General features: G+C 35.0%; 2 protein-coding genes and 1 long non-coding RNA gene across 12 annotated transcripts; 1 reads left to right on the forward strand and 2 right to left on the reverse strand.

Annotated features, from left to right (window-relative positions):
- Positions 1-1,267: 1,267 nt before the first annotated feature.
- On the reverse strand, positions 1,268-4,594 carry LOC140178361 (uncharacterized). Its single transcript, XR_011871376.1, has 2 exons — positions 4,455-4,594; positions 1,268-2,733 (listed from the first exon to the last, which is right to left on the reverse strand). It is a non-coding gene; the product is annotated as an uncharacterized lncRNA (long non-coding RNA).
- LOC112744169 (TMV resistance protein N) lies at positions 4,355-12,039 on the forward strand. 9 transcript variants are annotated; one of them, XM_072215030.1, is made up of 8 exons: positions 4,491-5,541; positions 6,407-7,511; positions 7,744-7,885; positions 7,967-8,037; positions 8,124-9,774; positions 10,212-10,320; positions 11,359-11,605; positions 11,796-12,039. In XM_072215030.1, the coding sequence occupies exons 1-5, from the start codon at positions 5,078-5,080 to the stop codon at positions 9,513-9,515; spliced, it is 3,174 nt and encodes a 1,057-aa protein (XP_072071131.1). In that variant the 5' UTR covers positions 4,491-5,077; the 3' UTR covers positions 9,516-9,774; positions 10,212-10,320; positions 11,359-11,605; positions 11,796-12,039. The 9 variants fall into 9 exon arrangements, with proteins under 9 accessions (XP_025649480.1, XP_029148153.1, XP_025649483.1 ...); XM_025793695.3 differs by having other exon boundaries at positions 4,355-5,541; positions 7,744-8,037; XM_072215027.1 differs by having other exon boundaries at positions 4,384-5,541; positions 7,744-8,037; positions 10,215-10,320.
- Positions 12,040-12,236: 197 nt separating this feature from the next.
- Positions 12,237-18,159, reverse strand: LOC112744168 (TMV resistance protein N). 2 transcript variants are annotated; one of them, XM_072215026.1, is made up of 6 exons: positions 17,267-18,069; positions 15,453-16,563; positions 15,080-15,370; positions 14,801-14,978; positions 13,132-14,656; positions 12,237-12,629 (listed from the first exon to the last, which is right to left on the reverse strand). In XM_072215026.1, the coding sequence occupies exons 1-5, from the start codon at positions 17,770-17,772 to the stop codon at positions 13,539-13,541; spliced, it is 3,204 nt and encodes a 1,067-aa protein (XP_072071127.1). In that variant the 5' UTR covers positions 17,773-18,069; the 3' UTR covers positions 12,237-12,629; positions 13,132-13,538. The 2 variants fall into 2 exon arrangements, with proteins under 2 accessions (XP_072071127.1, XP_025649479.1); XM_025793694.3 differs by having other exon boundaries at positions 13,132-14,978; positions 17,267-18,159.
- Between the last annotated feature and the right edge of the window lie 1,332 nt (positions 18,160-19,491).

A 19,491-nucleotide genomic window follows, 5' to 3' on the forward strand; every position in this document is an offset into this window, starting at 1 on the left:
GTCCCTTCTTCTTTCCTCTTTTCGGCTTTTCCTCCCTTTTTAACTTGGGACAATCAGATTTGAAATGCCCCATTTCCTTGCAGTTGTAACAAGTAACTTTGCTAAGGTCTTTCTTTACTCTCCTTGAGCTGCTGCCTTTGCCTTTAAGCTTCATCATTTTCCTGACTTTTTTGGCAAACAACACAAATTCATGTTCAAAGGAGTTATCACTGGACTCTTCATCCAGAGGGTTAGTCATAGAAGAAAAAGCAATTCCTTTCTTTTTTGAATCTTTTTTCAAATAGGTGTTTTCAAAAGCAAGAAGATTTCCTCTCAAATCATCAACTGTCATGGAATCTAAGCTACTGCTCTCAGAAATAATTAAAGCTTTTGTTTCCCACTCTTTTGTGAGACATCTCAACACTCTTCTCACTAGCACAGATTCAGAATGTGTAATTCCCAGAGCATCTAAGCCAACAATGATGGCGTTGAACCGTTCGAACAGTTCATCAATGGACTCTCCTTCCTTCACTGCAAACATTTCATACTCTCTATTTAACATGTCTGTCCGAGTCTTCTTTACAATGGTGGTTCCTTCATGGGTGATTTGCAATTTGTCCCAGATTTCCTTTGCCGTTGTGCATCTTGATACCCATCGGTACTCCTTAAAACTGATAGCACAGTTGAGCAGATTGATGGCCTTGGCGTTGAGCTCCACCTTTTTTCTATCTTCATCCGTCCAACTTGCTTCAGGTTTAAGAGAAACAACTCCTTCGGCACTTGTAACAGTTGGATATTGAGGTCCTTCCAAGATGATTTTCCATAGTCTGTAATCCACTGCTTGTACAAATATCTTCATCCTCTCCTTCCAATAAGTATAATTTTTTCCATTGAAAAGAGGAGGTCTGTTTCTCGATTGACCTTCAGTCAGATTATAGAACACCACATTTGCGCCACTGTTTTCTGCCATAAGGATCTTTTCTCCAAGCTGCAAAGCTTGATCTCTTTGAGACCAAGCTCTGATACCAATTGATGGTTTCAGTGGCTAAGAGAAGGGGGGGTTGAATCTTAGCCCCTTTTTGCTTGCTAACACTTGCTGGACTTAGAGGAGACTTTTCTGTTTTTTTTTTAGCTTATCAGTTCACACAAGACTTTTTCTTTTGTCTCGTCCATAGCCACGAGACTTTTCTTTTTGTCTCGTCACTTGGCACGAGATATTTTTGGTTTTTGCTCCTGTGCAGTAGAAACAGAAATGGAGTAGAGAAGGGAAGAAAATTACACCCAGATATATCCTGGTTCAGCTGCTAAGTGCAGTGCATCCTACATCCAGTCTCCATCACAAACATGATGAAATTTCACTATAATCAATCTGATTACAAACTGTAAAGTGCTAACCCAACTTACAAGGGGATTCCCACAGAATCATGAAACACAACATAGATGAACAAAGGAACTCTAAGACATCTATGGCTTTTTCTTTTAATTTTGCACTCTCTGCCTTTTTCCGCTCTATGGATTTTTCATACAAACCTCACTGTTTGCCTTTTTCCATGAGACTCAAGACATGACAAAATTAAACAGAAAAATACTAAATATAATACATTGAAGGAGAAGAGAAAACTGTTAGCTCAGGTAGCTCTGAGAATTCTGTGCCTTGCACTCTCAAACTTTCTCCTTGCTCCAAACAGTGGCTGTTCTCCCTTTTTATAGAAGAGAGAAGCCTCCACACTTGAAGCCAAAAACCCAAGTCAACTTCTTTTCCTTCACACATAACCGGTTCGGCCACACAGAGAGAGAAGAGATAACCATGCTAAACCCAACATGCAATTACCTCTAGTCCTTCCTTGGTCATCACTCTTCATCAATCTGAGCTCTCCATCCTTGGCTTGCTCTCCAAGATGGATTTCTGGCCCTTGATGCTTCATGATGATGATGACTTCATCTGCTTCAATCTCTGCCTCTACCATCACTTCGCCACTCTAGCTACTTCCTTTGGTGGTTGAGCAGAATCAAAGACAAGCCATCCTCCAAAGATCTTCCTTGCTGGCCGAATCTTCATCAACCATTTTTGGTATGAAGAAGCCAAGATCTCATCACAGAATCTTACCAAGAGTGATGTAGATCTTAGCCATAGCATACTTTTCTTTTGTTATGTTTTCTTGCCATCATTAGTTCGATGGTCTTGATGCATGCTCTATCTTCTTTTCGGTGAGTAGATGTAGCTTCCATGGCTTCTATTATTTCCTGGTTAATGTCCAAAGAGAAGAAAGAGATGAGAGAGAATGTAGAGCTAAAGTAAAAGCAACTAGTTGAAATAAAACAAATTAATGTGATTTGCTTTTACTTCCCTTTGCTTGAGTGGCGTGTTGCATTGATCACATCAATCATGTCACACATATTCTCTCACTTATGTTTCCAATGCTTGCATATTAAAATTTGAAATCCATCCCAAAGTGAAGTATGGAATCCGTTGGAAAGCATGAGGCAAATGATAACATTTGCTTTCCTGATGCATTTTGGATTCGGATCATGCAAGGAAACATTCATCAAAATTGAAATTGGGCTTGGTAGCTTAATCTGACCCAATAAAATTTTGATTCAAACTAATTGGGCTTATGATAATGTTTGAGTTCTGGCCCAATTATTTTAGCAACCAATTCAGCCATGTGAGGTAAGAAATTTTGTATTGATGCTGAATGTTGCTTTTAACATGGGCTTGCTACAATTTCTTTTGTTTTTCCGGCCCAAGTAAATCTGCATAGCAAAAATCAATATTAGCATATGTGAATTAATATTTTTGCTATTTATCAAAGTAATAATGTTTGTTCATCACAAATATTAGTCTTAGAGTTTTCCAAACTCATCACATAAAAATAAATTTTAATTTTATCTTTCAATAATATCATTTTTTACGGTACATCGTTATTCAATTATTTTTTAACCACATCTAAGTAAATTTAAATTAATCACATTACTTTTATTCTAAATAAATTTATTTTTTTTTATAATTTTACTCTTAAAGATTTTTACTCATCATGAAATTTTTGTAAAATGACTAGTACATAAACTTGAAAAAAAAGAAAAAAATAATACATATACAATAAAATATAAATTGTACCTTTTGTCTCTAATGTATCGAAATTCTTTAATGTTTAAGAGTAAAAATCTTTAAAAGTAAAATTATAAAAAATAAATTTATTTAGAATGAAAGTAATGTAATTAAGTGTAATTTACTTAGATGTGATTAAAAAATAATTAAATAACTATGTACCGTAAAAAATTGATATTATTGAAGGATAAAATTAAAATTTACTTCTATATATTATTTTTGTCCCGGACATTTTTGTCTTATTTACGTCTCTAACGTCTTAAAATAGTCTCAATTTTGTCTTGTCGTTAATTCTGTTAAGTGTTAACAGATCCTTAACGGCAGGACAATATTGAGCCAATTTTAAAACGTTAGGAACTTAAATAGGACGATTTAAACGTTAGGGACAATTTTGAGACTTATCCTAAACGTTGGGGACAAAAAGAATACTTTACTCTTTAATAAATTTATAATGTTAAAATTTAAATTTGATTTTAAAAGACTAAAATGTACTTTCCATATAATTTTAAATGATAGAAATACTCTTTAAATAGTTAAAATTGTTTTATTAATTAAAAAATAAAAATTTGAATTTAAATTTTTTTTGGTAACTAAAAAAAACAACACAGAAATGTGAATTTAAATTTGATTAATAGAATCAAATATATTATTTAGTATTAAATTTAAATATTAAGATGTTCTTTTAAGATTAGATTACTTAAATGAGTTAAAAAATAAAATTTTAAATTTTAATTTAAAACACTAAAATAAGAGCAAAAATAGAAGACTAGAACAATTAAAATAGAGGCAAAATTTGAAGACAATTTAGAAACATTTGGAGAATAGAAGAACATAACAATTAAAATAAGAGATAAAAATTCTAAAATATCTTAAAAATATTCTATTTGAAACAAAAATTTAAAGAATAGAAACAAGAACATATCCACAATAAAAGAATAATACATGAATTGATCTAAGATAGACAACCAAAAGAGTAATCACGATGAAGAGAAGATAACTACGACACGGTACGATTGTAGCCTGAGACGGTGATGAAGTGGCTCTGAGACGATGATGCCACAATAAAAATGATGAAGGAAATGTAACGTTGATGCTATCAATATACAATAAAAGCTCTATCAATAGAATATTTTTTAAAATACTGTGTCAATGCATATTACAATATTGATAATGTAAAAGAAGATTCAAAACTTCAAATATTAGAGGAGTATTGTAACACACTGAACGAATATTGAATAAAATCCCTCAAAAAAAAAAATGTTGAACATAACAATAGCAACGCAATAAGAAAACTCACCAGAAGAAACACCAAGAACAAAAACAAAAAATAAAAACTAAGAAATTAAAAAAAAATCCCAAATCTTACCTCAGAAATAAAGGGAAAGTGGCGTATGGAGGAGGTGTGGGAGGAGGGGCACAATGTGATTGTCGACGACAGCAAGGGACGCAAAGTTATGGCAACCGCAACACCAACTCAGTGATGGAGGAACATGGCACACTTCGGTTAGTGGGTCTTCAGATCTACTTCCAATGGAGGAGTGAAGGAAGGGTCATGACTCGTGAATGAAAGCAACGGAGAAGCACAGATTGAAGTGTTGTCAGCAAAGAAAGGAAGGAGAAGCCATGAAAGTTTTAGCTGTGAGAGAGGCAAAGAGTGGCTGGTCACACTAGACACTATCCACTAGGAAAGAGATTGAGAAATTGGAAAAAATAATGACTCTGTAAGAGAGAATAAAAAAACAAGTTAACACCGTTTCTTAACTCTGCAAAGCTTGACACTCTCAGGTCCACTTGTTTAGTACTCAGCGTGAAACCTACCTACCATCCAGTAGCTTCCACTGACTTTCCTTTCTCGATTCACACAAATCCCTTTCGAGCGGTCTGCTAATAATAATACTAAGGGTAATCAAATCAGTATTCAACCACAATTCTGCTGTTGACTTGTTTGAGATACAGCTTTTCAAGCTTGAAGCCTCTTCTAGCTCATTAATGGCGCGACCATGCACCTATAAGGTGTTCTTGAGTTTCAGGGGAGAAGACACTCGCAAAGGATTTACTAGCCATCTGTATACTGCACTTGTCAATAGGGGAATCACAACCTACATTGATGACAAGAACCTTCACAAAGGCGATCTTATTTCCGATGAACTCCTGAAAGCAATTGAAGAATCTATGTTTGCAGTCATAGTTCTCTCACCAAACTACGCTTCATCCACATGGTGCTTGGATGAGCTCCACAAGATTGTTGAGTGCAACAACTACCTGGGGCTACAGATTGTGGCAGTGTTCTATCATGTCAAGCCTTGTGACGTCAGGCATCAAATTGGAGCCTTTGAGGAAGCTTTCAAGAAACATGAACTCAGATTCGGAAAAGAAGGTGACAGAGTTAGAAGATGGAGAAATGCCTTAACACAAGTTGTCAGTTATTCTAATTGGGACTCTGAACGATTCGAGTAAGCTAACTCACCATTAAACTCATTTGTTTTGCTGTCCTAAATTATTTGCCATATATATGAATATAGACAGTCTTTTTTTCTCATGTGTTTGCTGTATAATTTGGATCAGTTCTCAATGAAATTTCTTTCAGATCTAAACAATATTATTTAGGTGATCAATGATGACATTTTGATGTTTCACCGATGGTGTTTAGTTAAACATATCAAACTATTTAACTGTTCACAATATCATGTCTCATCAATGAAGTAACCAACTATTATTTATAAGGGAAAGTCTCAAACCTTACACATATAGTCATATTCCAAATTAAAGCAATCGCTGGTTTTATAGTTTTATCAACTTATGAGGTATCAACTTCTATAGCTAACAATTAACTATTAATCAGTGGGTCAGTAACGTAAAGAATTCATTTACATATAAGGTGTGATGTTACCCGTTTACATCTAAGAAACTATGTAACGTAATTGTTTAAAGAGGAGGAAGAATGAGATTTTGTTGGAAAGAATATTAGAATAGTTTACTAATTTGCTATCGACATTATGGCAAATTTTGAGATCATCTCAGTTATCAAGTATTTAACTTTTTTCAAGAATTTAACTTTCCACAACCTTGGTATCAAAATTTGTGTATTGTAAATCGGATAGATAGATAGTTAAATATATGTGCATTAGAAAATAGTCATAATACAAAAAAAATTGAGAAAGAATAGAACTTTTGGAACACTCATATTATTCTCCTTAGGATTTTGTTTTCCTCTTCTAAGTTCTAATAGAAGTTCTTTTTATATAAGAAAGGTTATTGTTACTCTATTTTGTTTTTCATTATTGCCAAACTTGACACAAAAATTGCTTTCTTGTATAGGAACGAGGCCATACTCGTGGAAAGCATTACTCAACATATACATGAAAGATTGATTATGAAGTTACCATCTTCTATGAAGAATCTCGTAGGGATTGATTCAAGGTTGGAAGAAGTTATCAGACACATTGGTCTTGGGGGGAATGATGTTCGCTTCATTGGCATATGTGGAATGGGTGGCATAGGTAAGACAACTATTGCTAGAAGAGTCTATGAAACCATTCGAAGCGAATTTAAAGTTAGTTGCTTTCTTGCGGATGTAAGAGAGAGATCTGAGAGAAGAGGTATTGTTCAAATACAGAAGCAACTTCTGGATTGTATGAACATAAATTCGGATACTAGATTCGATGATGAGTTTGAGGGAAAGGGGATAATTTGTGACTCTTTATGCCATAAGAAGGTTCTTCTTGTTCTTGATGATGTAGACGATGGAGGCTTGTTGGAGAATTTGGCTGGTGAACAAGACTGGTTTGGTCCTGGAAGCAGAATAATAATCACAACTAGAGATACACATGTACTAGAAGTGCATGGAGCAACGTATAGAATTTGTAAGGTAGAAGGGTTAGAACAAGACGAAGCACTTGAACTCTTTTGTTTGAGAGCTTTTAAAAGGCCAAAACCTGAAGAAGGGTATATGGATTTGTCCCAAGAAGTGGTTAAGTATTGTGATGGTCTTCCATTGGCACTTGTAGTATTGGGTTCCCATCTTTGTGGACAAACCATTGATGTTTGGCGTAGTGCTATTGAGAAAATAAAGAGTTTTCCTCATGACAAAATTTTTAATACATTGAAAATAAGTTATGATGGTTTAGATCATTCGGAAAAGAATATCTTTTTAGATATTGCTTGCTTTTTCAAAGGACGTGAGAAAGATTATGCAACAAATATATGGAAAAGGTGTGGTTATCATGTAGAAGCTAGCATTGCTACTTTAATAAATAAATCTTTGCTCACTATTGGTGAGTACTACAAGGAGACATTGGAGATGCATGATCTGCTCGAAGATATGGGCAAATATATTGTAATTCAAGAATGTCGCGACGATCCTAGCAAGCAAAGCAGATTGTGGTCTTACAAGGATGTTGATCTTGTACTTGCACAAAACAAGGTATGCTTCCTTTTTTTTTTCTAATGATTGTATGATGTATAGAATTAAGATAAGAATTCGATAATGAGTAAATATTGTATGTATGGTGTTATGAGGATGTTGATTTTGTACTTACTCAAAAGAAAGTAAGTATTGTTTTCCTCAACTATAGGATGCATAGAATTAAAATAACAATTTGACAATGTATTTAATATTCTATTGTTTATTTATTTATTTATTTGTGTGTGTATAGGAAATTGAAGCAACTCATAGCCTTGTTCTATATAATAAGATGGAGTGGGGGTTTAAAGGGAAGCAGAGAGTTTTGGATATAAGAGATTTATCATTCTCAAATATGTGCAAGCTAAAGATTCTCATTTTAGATAACGTGAAAGGTCCCATTCTCTGCAATATTCCTTGTACATTAAAGGTTTTGCACTGGAGACGTTGTCCAATGAAAACTCTGCCCTTTACAGATCAAAGCTATGAACTTGTTGACATTGATCTTTCTTATAGCAAAATTGTACAGTTATGGGATGGAAAGAAGGTACCTTTTCATGAGGAGCTCTATCAAATTTTATTACATTTCCTGCAAAAATAGTAACCATGTGATATTTCTTTATGTTTTTTCAGGTTCTAAAAAAGTTAGAGCACTTGAATCTGTCCAACTGCCACAAGCTGAAGCAAACGCCAGAGCTTTGTGGGGCTCTCAATCTTAAAACACTTGATCTTAGTGAATGTAAGGCGCTGAATTATATTCACCCGTTTCTGGCACACCACAAAAGCCTTGTTGAATTGAATTTATATGGCTGCAGTAGATTGAGAAGACTGCCAGAATTTGGGGAAGGCATGAAACAATTATCGGTTCTTATTCTGACAGATACAGGTATAGAAGAACTACCCACGACACCTGGAAAATTTGCTGGTGTGTCTAAGTTGGACTTAAGTGGATGTGACAAGCTTACTAGTCTTCCCTTGTCACTTGGATGTTTCGTTGGCCTAAAGGAGTTGGTGTTGAGTAGATTCATGGAGCTTAGTTGTGTTCCATACAGCACTCATGGGTTAGAGTCCCTCACAGTTGAGGATTATTCTGACAGCCCAAATATTGTTGGACTTTTGTGTTCTCTCTCTTGCTTCACCTCTTTGAGTACCCTGAAATTACACGTATGCTTTGGCACCCTTTCTTACAATCTCGGCCATTTAGCGTCGTTGACGGATTTGGATTTATCGGACAATGATTTTCGCCAACTTCCAATAAGTATTCTTGAACTTCCCAGACTTACACGTCTGCAGCTATATCATTGCCGTTTTCTGGAGGTTTTGCCAGAGATTCCATCAAGTCTAAGAGTATTACAAGCAGACCGTTGTTGTTCACTGGTTGCATCCAAGGTATATGATGCTATATCAAAAGCGTGTTGTGTCTTTGCAGAATCAGCTAGCCAAGATCGTGAAGACTTCTTGCAAATGTTGATGCCTGAGTTATATCAGGAAATGCCAGCATGGTTTGAGGATCAGGAAGAAGATAACGGAGTATCACTCTCATCCCCTTCAACTGAAATCATCGCACTTGCTCTCTGTTTCCTATTAGATGGTGACAAATACTCTGAAGAACAGCCATCGGTCATCTGCAACGGTAAAGAATTCATCAACACGAGATTATTGAAGGTGTCAATGTCATCATATTATAAGACTTTGCTCATTCTCTGCCTGAATGGTTACAGTTTTAGTAACCTGTTATGCCAAGATAATCGCTTCCAACTGCAGTTTCCCAGTGATTGTTGTGAAATCCGAGTAAAAAGATCTGGAGCACGTTGGGTGTGCAAGCAAGACGTTCAACTTTTGAAGAAAAGAAAATATGAAACAGGGAAAAGAAAAGCAACTCTTAAACTGAACATGGACATGATATCACATTCTTCAGCTTCTAGAAATAAGATGCCCGTGGTTGACTCTCCAGTGTATGAAGAAGAGGTAGAGCGTGCTACCACATTACTTGCATCTCTTCGCTTTGCTTCCCACAGCACTTAGTTCGCATAGCTCATGACACAGGTTTCTCAATATATTACATGTATGATTGCCAACCTTAGATCTCTTTAGCTAAATGGTTTGCCAGATCCGAAGCTTTTGACAGAGCTCATTGCATCTATCCACTGCAATGTGATACCAGAAAGAAATGTAAATCTCGGGCACAAATGGAGCAAGGGAAGGGCGTAGATATATTTGGGGCTGATATTAGTTGTTCTTTATGTCACCTTTCATGTTGTTTCAGTTAGTGCTCAAAAATCAGGTAATTAGTTCTATTTTTATGGATATATCTGGCTTGGGTTAAGTTGAAATTATTCAAGCCGAAGATCAGTTGAGTTTATATAAATATGAGTATTTGAACTTCGTATTTTAGTTTGTAATTCTTTTCCTTTCAATTTTTGGAGAAGGTACTGTGTCAGGTTCTGATAGAGGAGAGTTTGTATTGTGTGATTACTGGAAATGTGCGTGTGTGTTAAATTGCATGTTTCGAATATGAATTGAGCATTTGGATGTTGTATTTGAGTTCATGTGAGATGGCTTTTCTATTTTTTTTCTTTCCATATCTTGAGGAAAAAAAATTTAACCTTGGTTTTATGTGGAAATTGTCGCAATGAGGTTATAGTGACTTTTTTACTATGTTGGAGGGTTTTTAGGAAGATCGCTTGAGATTGACAATTTTTTAATCTTTTGATGCTGCAGCAGAGTGAGATTTAGCAAGAATAACGAGACAGATTCAGATTCATTACAGAAGGAAGGAGAAAATCTGCAGGCCATAGCGAGTACGAATGTCAACTTAGTTGCAATTCTTGTAAGTTTCCGGTTGTTTTGATCTGCGATTACTGATAAAGAATAACCTATATGTTGTCCAGGCTATGGGGTATGTCTTTGATGTACCTCGTTAGAACTTTGATTACTAATGTTTGATTAACAGCTAATTTTTAATCACACATTCTTTAAAGTTCTTGCTTGTTAAGCCTTTAATATGCTGATTCTTGTCTTAAAACAGATACATTTTTTCAATTTGCAAATATCTTTCCTTTACAACTATGTCAAGGTCCAGCTTTCAAAGAAAACAATACACATTGGACAAAAGCAACTCTCTGTGCCTAGATACCTCTATATCTTCCATTTTTCAATCAAGTTCATCTTGAATTGTATCAAAACATTAGCAGTGCAAGTGCCTTTCTAGTTTTGATTTTGTATCCTTCTTTAATTTGAAAACTTCTAATGTTATGGTTGTCAAAAATGAATTGTGGTCTTAATATTGGTGTAAGATATTTCCTTTTATAGTCATGGTATGAAGATATAAAAATAAAATTTTCATTTTGTGAAATTACTAAAAGATATGTTAATGTTGATGTAGTAATCATAAATTGATTGTACCATGCTGCAGACTTCAATATTAAGTTGCTAGTAAATTGCAAATTCAGATAGAATTATGGGATATAGGTATCTTATAAAGTAGAGATTTGAACAATATAATTTTCTGAAGGCAAGATACATTGACTGAAAAGGCATGGATGTACTAGAAAATTTTGTTGCTTCAATCTAATAAATGTGATCAATTACGCTCTATAAAGTTTCTTGGCATTGGAGGAATCATTGTATTTTTCCTCCTTTGCTGTAACTTCTTTTCTAATAAAAATCTCGTGACATGATCAGGAAAATGATATAAAAATTTAAATATGTATGATGAAGTTTTATGAAGGGCTAATGCAGATAATTAACATAAGTGCTGAAGCCAATTTATATCCTGGACTGAAGCTTGGGTACATAACTACATATATTCTAATGCTTTCTTTGCCTAGTTTTTTAGCTCACTAATGACATTATTTTGTGTTATCAGCTTCAAATCACAGAGCCGGTTGGATACTTAACTTTCTCCTTACTCACATGTGCTTTGTTAAGCTTATAGAATGGATACTTGTCCTGCCTACTCTGTTAAGAAGTTCTGAGATATGCTTGGATTCGTTGACATGATCTTAACAGCAATGGTGTAAAAGCCTGCTAAATAGAGTGATAGTCGTTCTTTGCGGTATGTTTCAGAATATCCAGGGACCTCTCATCACAAAGCAACACACGGTGTACTGGTGGTAGTGGCTTAAAATAAAATCCTAGTCATTTCTTGTTATTGGATTAATTAATAACACATATGATAATGTTTTCCTTTACAACAAAGCCAGGAAAGGCTTTTAATTTCCAAAGAACCGTTATTGATAATATTGTTTATACTAATGATTGTTTGAAGCAATTTGCTGAATGGGTTTCATCACTTGATTGTAGAGACCTGAGAACATTGCGAATCATATTGGTGGTTGTCCATTGAATAAGAGTAAGGTATATAGATAGAGTTTAGAAATATTTGTAGGAAGGCTTGTGTACGTTTGAGGATTTCATTATTCTTTTAACTTTCTAATACACATCTTGTAATATGTCTTTTATTGTAAAAGCATGAGCAGATCCATTTGTATATATTAGTTATGCTTCTGAGTTCTGATAGTTCAATAATCAATTATTCATAGTGGAATTTATTGATTCTGAAATCGGTACTTTCCTCCATCGGGTGAAGAGTACCATGGATTTTTTTGCTGCTTTCATATTTGCTACTTTTCCCCTGTATGCTGCCATGATGTTAGAATTAGCTCAATCCATCTTGAATTGGAAAGGCATTCTCATTTATGTTGTTTTTTCATGTGCACTAAATTACTTAGCGATGGTGAATCATGGGGAAATGAGAAGGATTTTCTCATTCATTACCGAAATGGAAGATGGTTATAGATATGGTGCTTACTTCATAACATAATTTACACGTGTCCTACTACTGATTATTACTGACTTCTAATTAACCTGCCAGCTTTCACTAACGGCTAACAGTCTTATTAACTAACTGCTAACAAAGTGGGGCAGACTGGAATTTTTAGACCACCTATTTGGCGGGACCGGAGTTTATTGTTGGCTTTTTGGCTGGCAGGGCAGGGCGGATACAATCTCATCCAGCATTGCTGAACATCAAGATTTGTTGGAATAGAAAGTAGCAACTTTCATCTGTTGCAAATGTGGAAGATGAATGAATGAAAGTGTGACACATTGCTTTCCAATGCTTGATAGTACTTCACCCTGGTCCACATGAATACAATTTAATCAGCAGATAAATAATTTATTAAAAGATGTTTTAGTAAACAAAATTTAATCACAAAAAAATAAAATTTTTGTTAAAGAGTATTTTTGTAAAAAATAATTTTTTTTTTTTTTAAAAAATGGATAAAGTTAACGTTAGTTTTTTTTTTTTTTGGTTTCAAGTTGACGTTAGTTAACACAAACAAAATTAAAATAGATTAAAGAGGAGGTTTTTTACAAATTATAAAGGAGGAGAGTGTATATTTTACAGAGAGGGAAAGGAAGTGTAATTTAGAGAGGAGAATGAAATTTTCTCTAAAAATAAATTAAACCACATGTATTTTATACACAAATATATTAGTAGTTAATTTAATAACTGATTTTAGTGTATGAATAGTATTTTTAAATTTCAAATACCCATATTTTTATAAACTGAATTAATCTTAATTTCAACTTAACTGAAGCCAAGCGAGATAGATACATAAAAAATAGAATAAATTACCTGATTTTTGAGGACTAACCGAAGCAACCTTGAAGGTGACATAAAGGAGAGCTTCAGTAGATATAATTCTCCATAAGAAACAAATGCCCAAATTTCGTAAGCACAAGACCTCTAAAGAACGACTAGTATCAGCCCCCAAATATATATACGCCGTTCACTTGTTCCATTTGTGCCCAAGATTTATATTTCTTTCTGGGGTTCCTATGGCAGTTGGATGGATGCAATGAGGCCTATCTAAAGCTTCAAATCTGGGGAACCATTTAGCTGAAGAGATCTAAGCTGATGAGCTGTGAGAACTAAGTGCTGTGGGAAGCGGGATGCAATGGGAAGAGAGATAAGAGTTGAGGTGGGTCAGAGCTTTTGCGAGATGCCAAACGGCAAATAGCGCCCTCAGCTGTGGCGGCACGCTATTCCTCTTCTTCATACAGTGGAGGGGCAACCACCAACATCTTCTTCCTGGAAGGTGAAGAATGTGAGATCATGTCAATATCCAGTTCAAGAGTTGCTTTCCTTTTCCCTGTTTGGGATTTTCTTTTCTTGAAACTTTCAATGTCTTGCTTAATCACCCAACATGCTCCAGAGCTAAGCACTCGGATATTATTAAAGTAACCACAACTGGGAACTAGCATTTGGAAGCGATTGTCTTGGCATAACTGGTCACTAAAACAGAAACCGTTCAGGCAGACAATGAACAATTGCTTAGAAGATGTCCCCGGCGACATCTTCAATAAACTCGTGTTGATGAATTCTTTACCGTTGCAGACCACCGATGGCTGTCCTTGTAAGAACGTGAAGCCATCTAATAGGAAACAGAGAGCAAGCGTCATGATTTCAGTTGAAGGGCAATTATGCGGGAATGACACTGATACTCCATCATCTTGTTCCTGATGCTCAAACCAAGCTGGAATTTCCTTCCCAGGGATCAACATTTGCAAGACATCTTCACGATCTTGGCTAGCTGATTCTGCAAAGCCACAACACGCCTTTGATATCGCATCATTCACGTTGGATGCATCCAGTGAATGACAACGCTGTGCCTGTAATTCTCGTAAACTTGATGGAAGCTCTGGTAAAACCTTCAGAAAACGACAATCATTTAGATTCAGACGTGTAAGCCTGGGAAGTTCATGGATACTTATTGGAACTCTTAAAAAATAGTTGCGCGATAAATCCAAATCCGTCAACGACGTTAAGTGGCCAAGATTGTAGCAAATGGTCGACTCTTTTCTAGAAGTGGGAAAACATCGGCGTAATTTCAGGGTACTCAAAGAGGTGAGGCGAGAGAGAGAACACAAAAGTCCAACTATATTTGGGTTGTCAGACTTATCATAAGCTGTGAGGGACTCTAACCCATGAGTGCTGTATGGAACACAACTAAGCTCCACAAATCTACTTAACTCTAACTTCTTTAGGCCAACGAAACATGCAAGTGATAAGGGAAGACTAGTAAGCTTTCTGCATCCACTCAAGTCCAACTCAGATACGCCACCCAACCTTCCAGGCGTCGTCGGTAACTCTTCTATACCTGTAAGTGTCAGATTAAGAATCGATAACTGTTTCATGCATTTCCCAAATTCTGGCAGTCTTCTCAAACTACTGCAGGAGAACAGATATAGTTTTTCGAGTGAACTCATCTCCAATTTATCAGCAAGTGTTTCAAGACTCTTACAGTTCATTAAATTCAATTCAACAAGGCTTTTGTGGTGTGCGAGAGATGGATGAATATAATTCAGCTCCTCACATCTATGAAGATTAAGTGTTTTAAGATTGGGCGCCCCAGAAAGATCTGGCGTTTGCTTCAGCTTGTCACAGAAGGATAGATTCAAGTGCTGTAACAGTCTTAGAACCTAAAAAAACAGACATAAAAGAAATACCACATGGTTACTATTTGTTGCTGGACATGTTTATGTAATAAAATTTCATAAGAGTTTTTCATGAAAAGGTCTACCTTCTTTCCATCCCATAACTGTACAATTTTGCTATAAGACAAATCAATTTCAACAAGTTCATATCTTCGATCTGTAAAGGGCAGAGTTTCCATTGGACAACCTTTCCAGTGCAAAACCTTTAATGTACAAGGAATATCGCAGAGAATGGGAACTTTCACACCATCTAAAATGAGAAGCTTTAGCTTGAATATATTTGAGAAAGATAAATCTCTTATATCCAAATCTCCCCAATTTCTTTCAATCTCCGAGTACATATTATATAGAACGATGCTATGAGTTGCTTCATTTTCCTACATAGAATATTTATTCAGTTTCAAATTCTTATCTTAACTCTATACATCATACAATTGTTAAAAAGAAAAAGGCAAGTACCTTGTTTTGTGCAAGTACAAGATCAACATCCGTGTAAGACCACAATCTACTTCGCCTGCTAGGATCATCACGAGACTCTTGAATTACAATATGTTTGCCCATATCTTCAAGCAGATCATGCATCCCCAACATATCGGCATACTTATCATCATTTATTATACTGAGCAAAGATTTATTTATTAAAGCAGAAATGCTAGCTTCAGCATGATAACCACACCTTCTCAATATATTTGTTACATAATCTTTCTCACGTCCTTTGAAAAAGCAAGCGATATCTAAAAAGATATTCTTTTCCGAATGATCTAAACCATCATAACTTATTTTCAATGTATTAAAAATTTTGTCATGAGGAAAGCTCTTTATTTTCTCAATAGCACTGCGCCAAACATCAATGGTTTGTCCACAAAGATGGGAACCCAATACTACGAGTGCCAACGGAAGACCATCACAATACTCAACCACTTCTTTGGACAAATCCATATACCCTTTTTCAGGTTTTGGCCTTTTAAAAGCTTTCAAACAAAAGAGTTCAAGTGCTTCATTTTGCTCTAACCCTTCAACCTTACAAATTCTATTGACTGCTCCGTGCACTTCTAGTACATGTTTATCTCTAGTTGTGATTATTATTCTGCTTCCAGGACCAAACCAATCTTTTTCACCAGCCAAATTCTCCAATAAGCCTCCATCGTCTACATCATCGAGAACTAGAAGGACCTTCTTGTGGCACAAAGAGTCACAAATTATAGCTTTTCCCTCAAACTCATCGTGGAAACTAGTATCAGAATTTATGTTCGTACGATCAAGAAGTTGTTTCTGGATTTGAACAATACCTCTTTTCTCACATGTCTCTCTTACATTGGCAAGAAAGCAACTAGCTTTAAATTCACTTCTAATGGTTTCATAGACTCTTCTAGAAATAGTTGTCTTACCTATGCCACCCATTCCACATATGCCAATGAAGCGAACATCATTCCCCCCAAGACCAATGTGTCTAACAACTTGTTCCAACCTTGAATCAATCCCTACTAGATTCTTCATAGAAGATGGTAATTTCATAATCAATCTTTCATGTATATGTTGAGCAATACTTTCAACGAGTATGGCCTCGTTCCTATACAAGAAAGCATTTTTTGTGTCAAGTTTGGCAATAATGAAAAACAAAATGAAGTAACAATAACCTTTCTTATAGAAAAAGAACTTCCAAGAATAGGAAAACAAAATCCTAAGGAGAATAATATAAGTGTTCCAAAATTTCTATTCTTTCTCAATTTGTTTAATAGTTTCCACTGCACATCTATTTAACTATCTATCTATCTATTAGAATACAAAAAATCTGATATCAAAGTTGTAGAGAGGTAAATTCTTGATAACTAAGATGATACCTGTCATTCTAATATTCCTTCCAACTCAATATCATTCTTCCTCCTCTAAACAATTATGTTACATCGTCTCTTAGATGTAAACAGATAGCATCACACCTTAAATGTAAACGAATTCATTACGACATTGGTTAATGGTTAATTGTTAGCTATAGAAGTTGATTTTTTTTTTTTTTTTGATAAGGGCTATAGAAGTCGAATATAACCTCATTAATTGATAGAAGTATAAAACCGGCGATTGGAATATGACTATACGTGTAAGTTTTAAAACTACTATAATCTGAAAGATATTTGATTTAGAACAGATCCAAATTATACAGCTCCAAGATTTAGATTTCGCTCACATCATTAAAGAAAGATGACAGTCTATATTCATATTTATGGCACGTAATATAGGACAGCAAAACAAATGAGTTTAATAGTGAGATAACTTACTTGAATTGTTCAGAGTTCCAATTTGAATAACTGGCAACTTGTTTTAACGCGTTTCTCCATCTTCTAACTCTGTCACTTTCTTGTCCAAATCTGAGTTCATGTTTCTTGAAAGCTTCTTCAAAGGCTCCTATTTGATGCCTGACGTCACAAGGCTTGACATGATAGAACACTGCCACAATCTGTAGCCCCAGGTTGTTGTTGCACTCAACAATCTTCTGGAGCTCATCCAAGCACCATCTGGAGGAAGCGTAGTTCGGTGAGAGAACTATCACACCAAACATAGACTCTTCAATTGCTATGAGGAGTTCATCTGAAATAAGATCGCCTTTGCGAAGATTCTTGTCATCAATGTAAGTTGTGATTCCCCTGTTGACAAGTGCGGCATAGAGATGGCTAGTGAATCCCTTGCGAGTGTCTTTTCCCCTAAAACTTAAGAACACCTTATAGGTGCATGGTCGTGGCATTAATGAGCTAGAAGAGGCTTCATCGCCTACAAAGGACGCCATACGTTTCAAGCTTGAAAAACTGTATCTCAAACAAGGCAACAGCAGAGTGGTGGTTGAGTAATGGTTTTATTACCCTTAGTTTTATTATTAGCAGACCGCTCAATAGGAATTTGTGTGAATCGAGAAAGGAAAGTGGAAGCTACTCGGTTGTGCTTAGGCTCCACGCGATGCTGAGTACTAAAAACTATTAAGTAAACATGCATGATGCACCACCTTTCATAAAAGGAAGTGTGGAAGAGATATACAAAAGAGTTGTAAAATTAAACATTATTTTTCTTTGCGAATTCTACTGTTCATGTTGTGAGAAGGAGGAAGGAAATTTTGTATAGAAAGTGCGCTCGACTTTGCAAATAAAGCGCCTAGAAATTAATAAAGTAAATGAAGCCTACATGTCGAATATGTGGTTCATTGTTGTAAATAATTAAACAAAATGGGGAATTGGTTCTTGCCTGGAAAGTATCGATGTATCATATATGAAATCAAATGTGATGTTGATGTGTACTGAAATAACTAATTAATCTGTTGCCAATGATTATAATATATTAATATGTTGTCTTTTGTGATATTTAAACAACACAACTTAAGAAAATGATCTTTCGCAGAAACTAATAAGAAAACTACTTTAATAGGATGATTCAATTAGTAATATAGAAAAGAAAAAATTATAACTTTCGAAGTATTTTATAAATTACAATATCCTGGATTTACAAAAATTAAGAATCGATCTACACAAATCAATTAAACGAGAGGTATACACCAAAATAAGACTAATATAAAAGAAATACAAAATATATATTATAAATAAATTAGTGTACTATTTTTGAGATTTAAAATATGTCCAAGCGCTTCACTAGTTTTGTTTTTGCTGAAGTGTTAACATTTTTCTCTGAGTTAGTTTGCTCATTAGTTGCTTTTCCATTTTGCTCAAATCTTGAATGTCTTGCTTACATGCAGGTTATTCTTTATCAGTAATCCCATATCAAAACACTTGGAAACTTAGAAGAATGCAATTAAATTAACATTACTGCTCCACTTGGCCTGCAGATTTTCCCCTTCCCTCTGTAATGAACATAAATCTGATTTGTTATGCTTGCCAAATCTCACTTCATGCTAATGCAACAGAAGTTAACAAACATCGTCAAGCTCTAGCTGCATCTTCATAACACCTCTCTCACCCATAAAAAGCAATTCCCTATAACCTCATTGCAACAAATTACACCATGAAACCCAGGTTAAAAGTCTTTCCAAAAACATTCAAACCAAAAAGTCGTAAACCCACCGCACATGAACATAAACACAGCCTCCAAATTCTCACATTACAGAAACTCTCCTACATGGCAATATAAGGTGGTTGCCTATGACACGATGTTACGTGACAATTAATGTACCTCAGTTTTTTTAACTTCATTAATTGGTCACCTAAAAAGGAACTAAGTTGATTCATATAGTTCAAAACAAACTGGGAGATTAATCGGGAATGGATTCTCTCAATTGTTAAAAAAAATTGAGAGTATAAAATGTAATGTCTAACTTTTTATTATTCTCTTTTTCATATTTATTCTTGGTCTTACTTATAAAATTAATGGTGGAAGATCACACCTTACTCTCTCAATTGTTAAAAAAAATTGAGAGAATCTATTCCCAGATTAATCATTACATAAAAATTAAGAGACCAATTTAATTGTTTTATAAGCTTGAGCCCGACAATATGTTTTCAAT

Source organism: Arachis hypogaea, chromosome 14, assembly GCF_003086295.3.
Source record: "Arachis hypogaea cultivar Tifrunner chromosome 14, arahy.Tifrunner.gnm2.J5K5, whole genome shotgun sequence".
Taxonomy (NCBI): Eukaryota; Viridiplantae; Streptophyta; class Magnoliopsida; order Fabales; family Fabaceae; genus Arachis; species Arachis hypogaea.

Excerpts from the sequence above, each read along its gene's own strand:
- LOC112744169 (XM_029292320.2), top strand. The coding sequence starts at position 5,078 with ATGGCGCGACCATGCACCTATAAGGTGTTCTTGAGTTTCAGGGGAGAA. Across the intron at positions 5,542-6,406 it reads TGGGACTCTGAACGATTCGA|GAACGAGGCCATACTCGTGG; the intron begins GTAAGCTAACTC and ends TTTCTTGTATAG. Across the intron at positions 8,038-8,123 it reads AGTTATGGGATGGAAAGAAG|GTTCTAAAAAAGTTAGAGCA; the intron begins GTACCTTTTCAT and ends ATGTTTTTTCAG.
- LOC112744168 (XM_025793694.3), bottom strand. The coding sequence starts at position 17,772 with ATGGCGTCCTTTGTAGGCGATGAAGCCTCTTCTAGCTCATTAATGCCA. Across the intron at positions 16,564-17,266 it reads TGGAACTCTGAACAATTCAA|GAACGAGGCCATACTCGTTG; the intron begins GTAAGTTATCTC and ends TTTCTTGTATAG. Across the intron at positions 14,979-15,079 it reads AGTTATGGGATGGAAAGAAG|GTTCTAAGACTGTTACAGCA; the intron begins GTAGACCTTTTC and ends CTGTTTTTTTAG.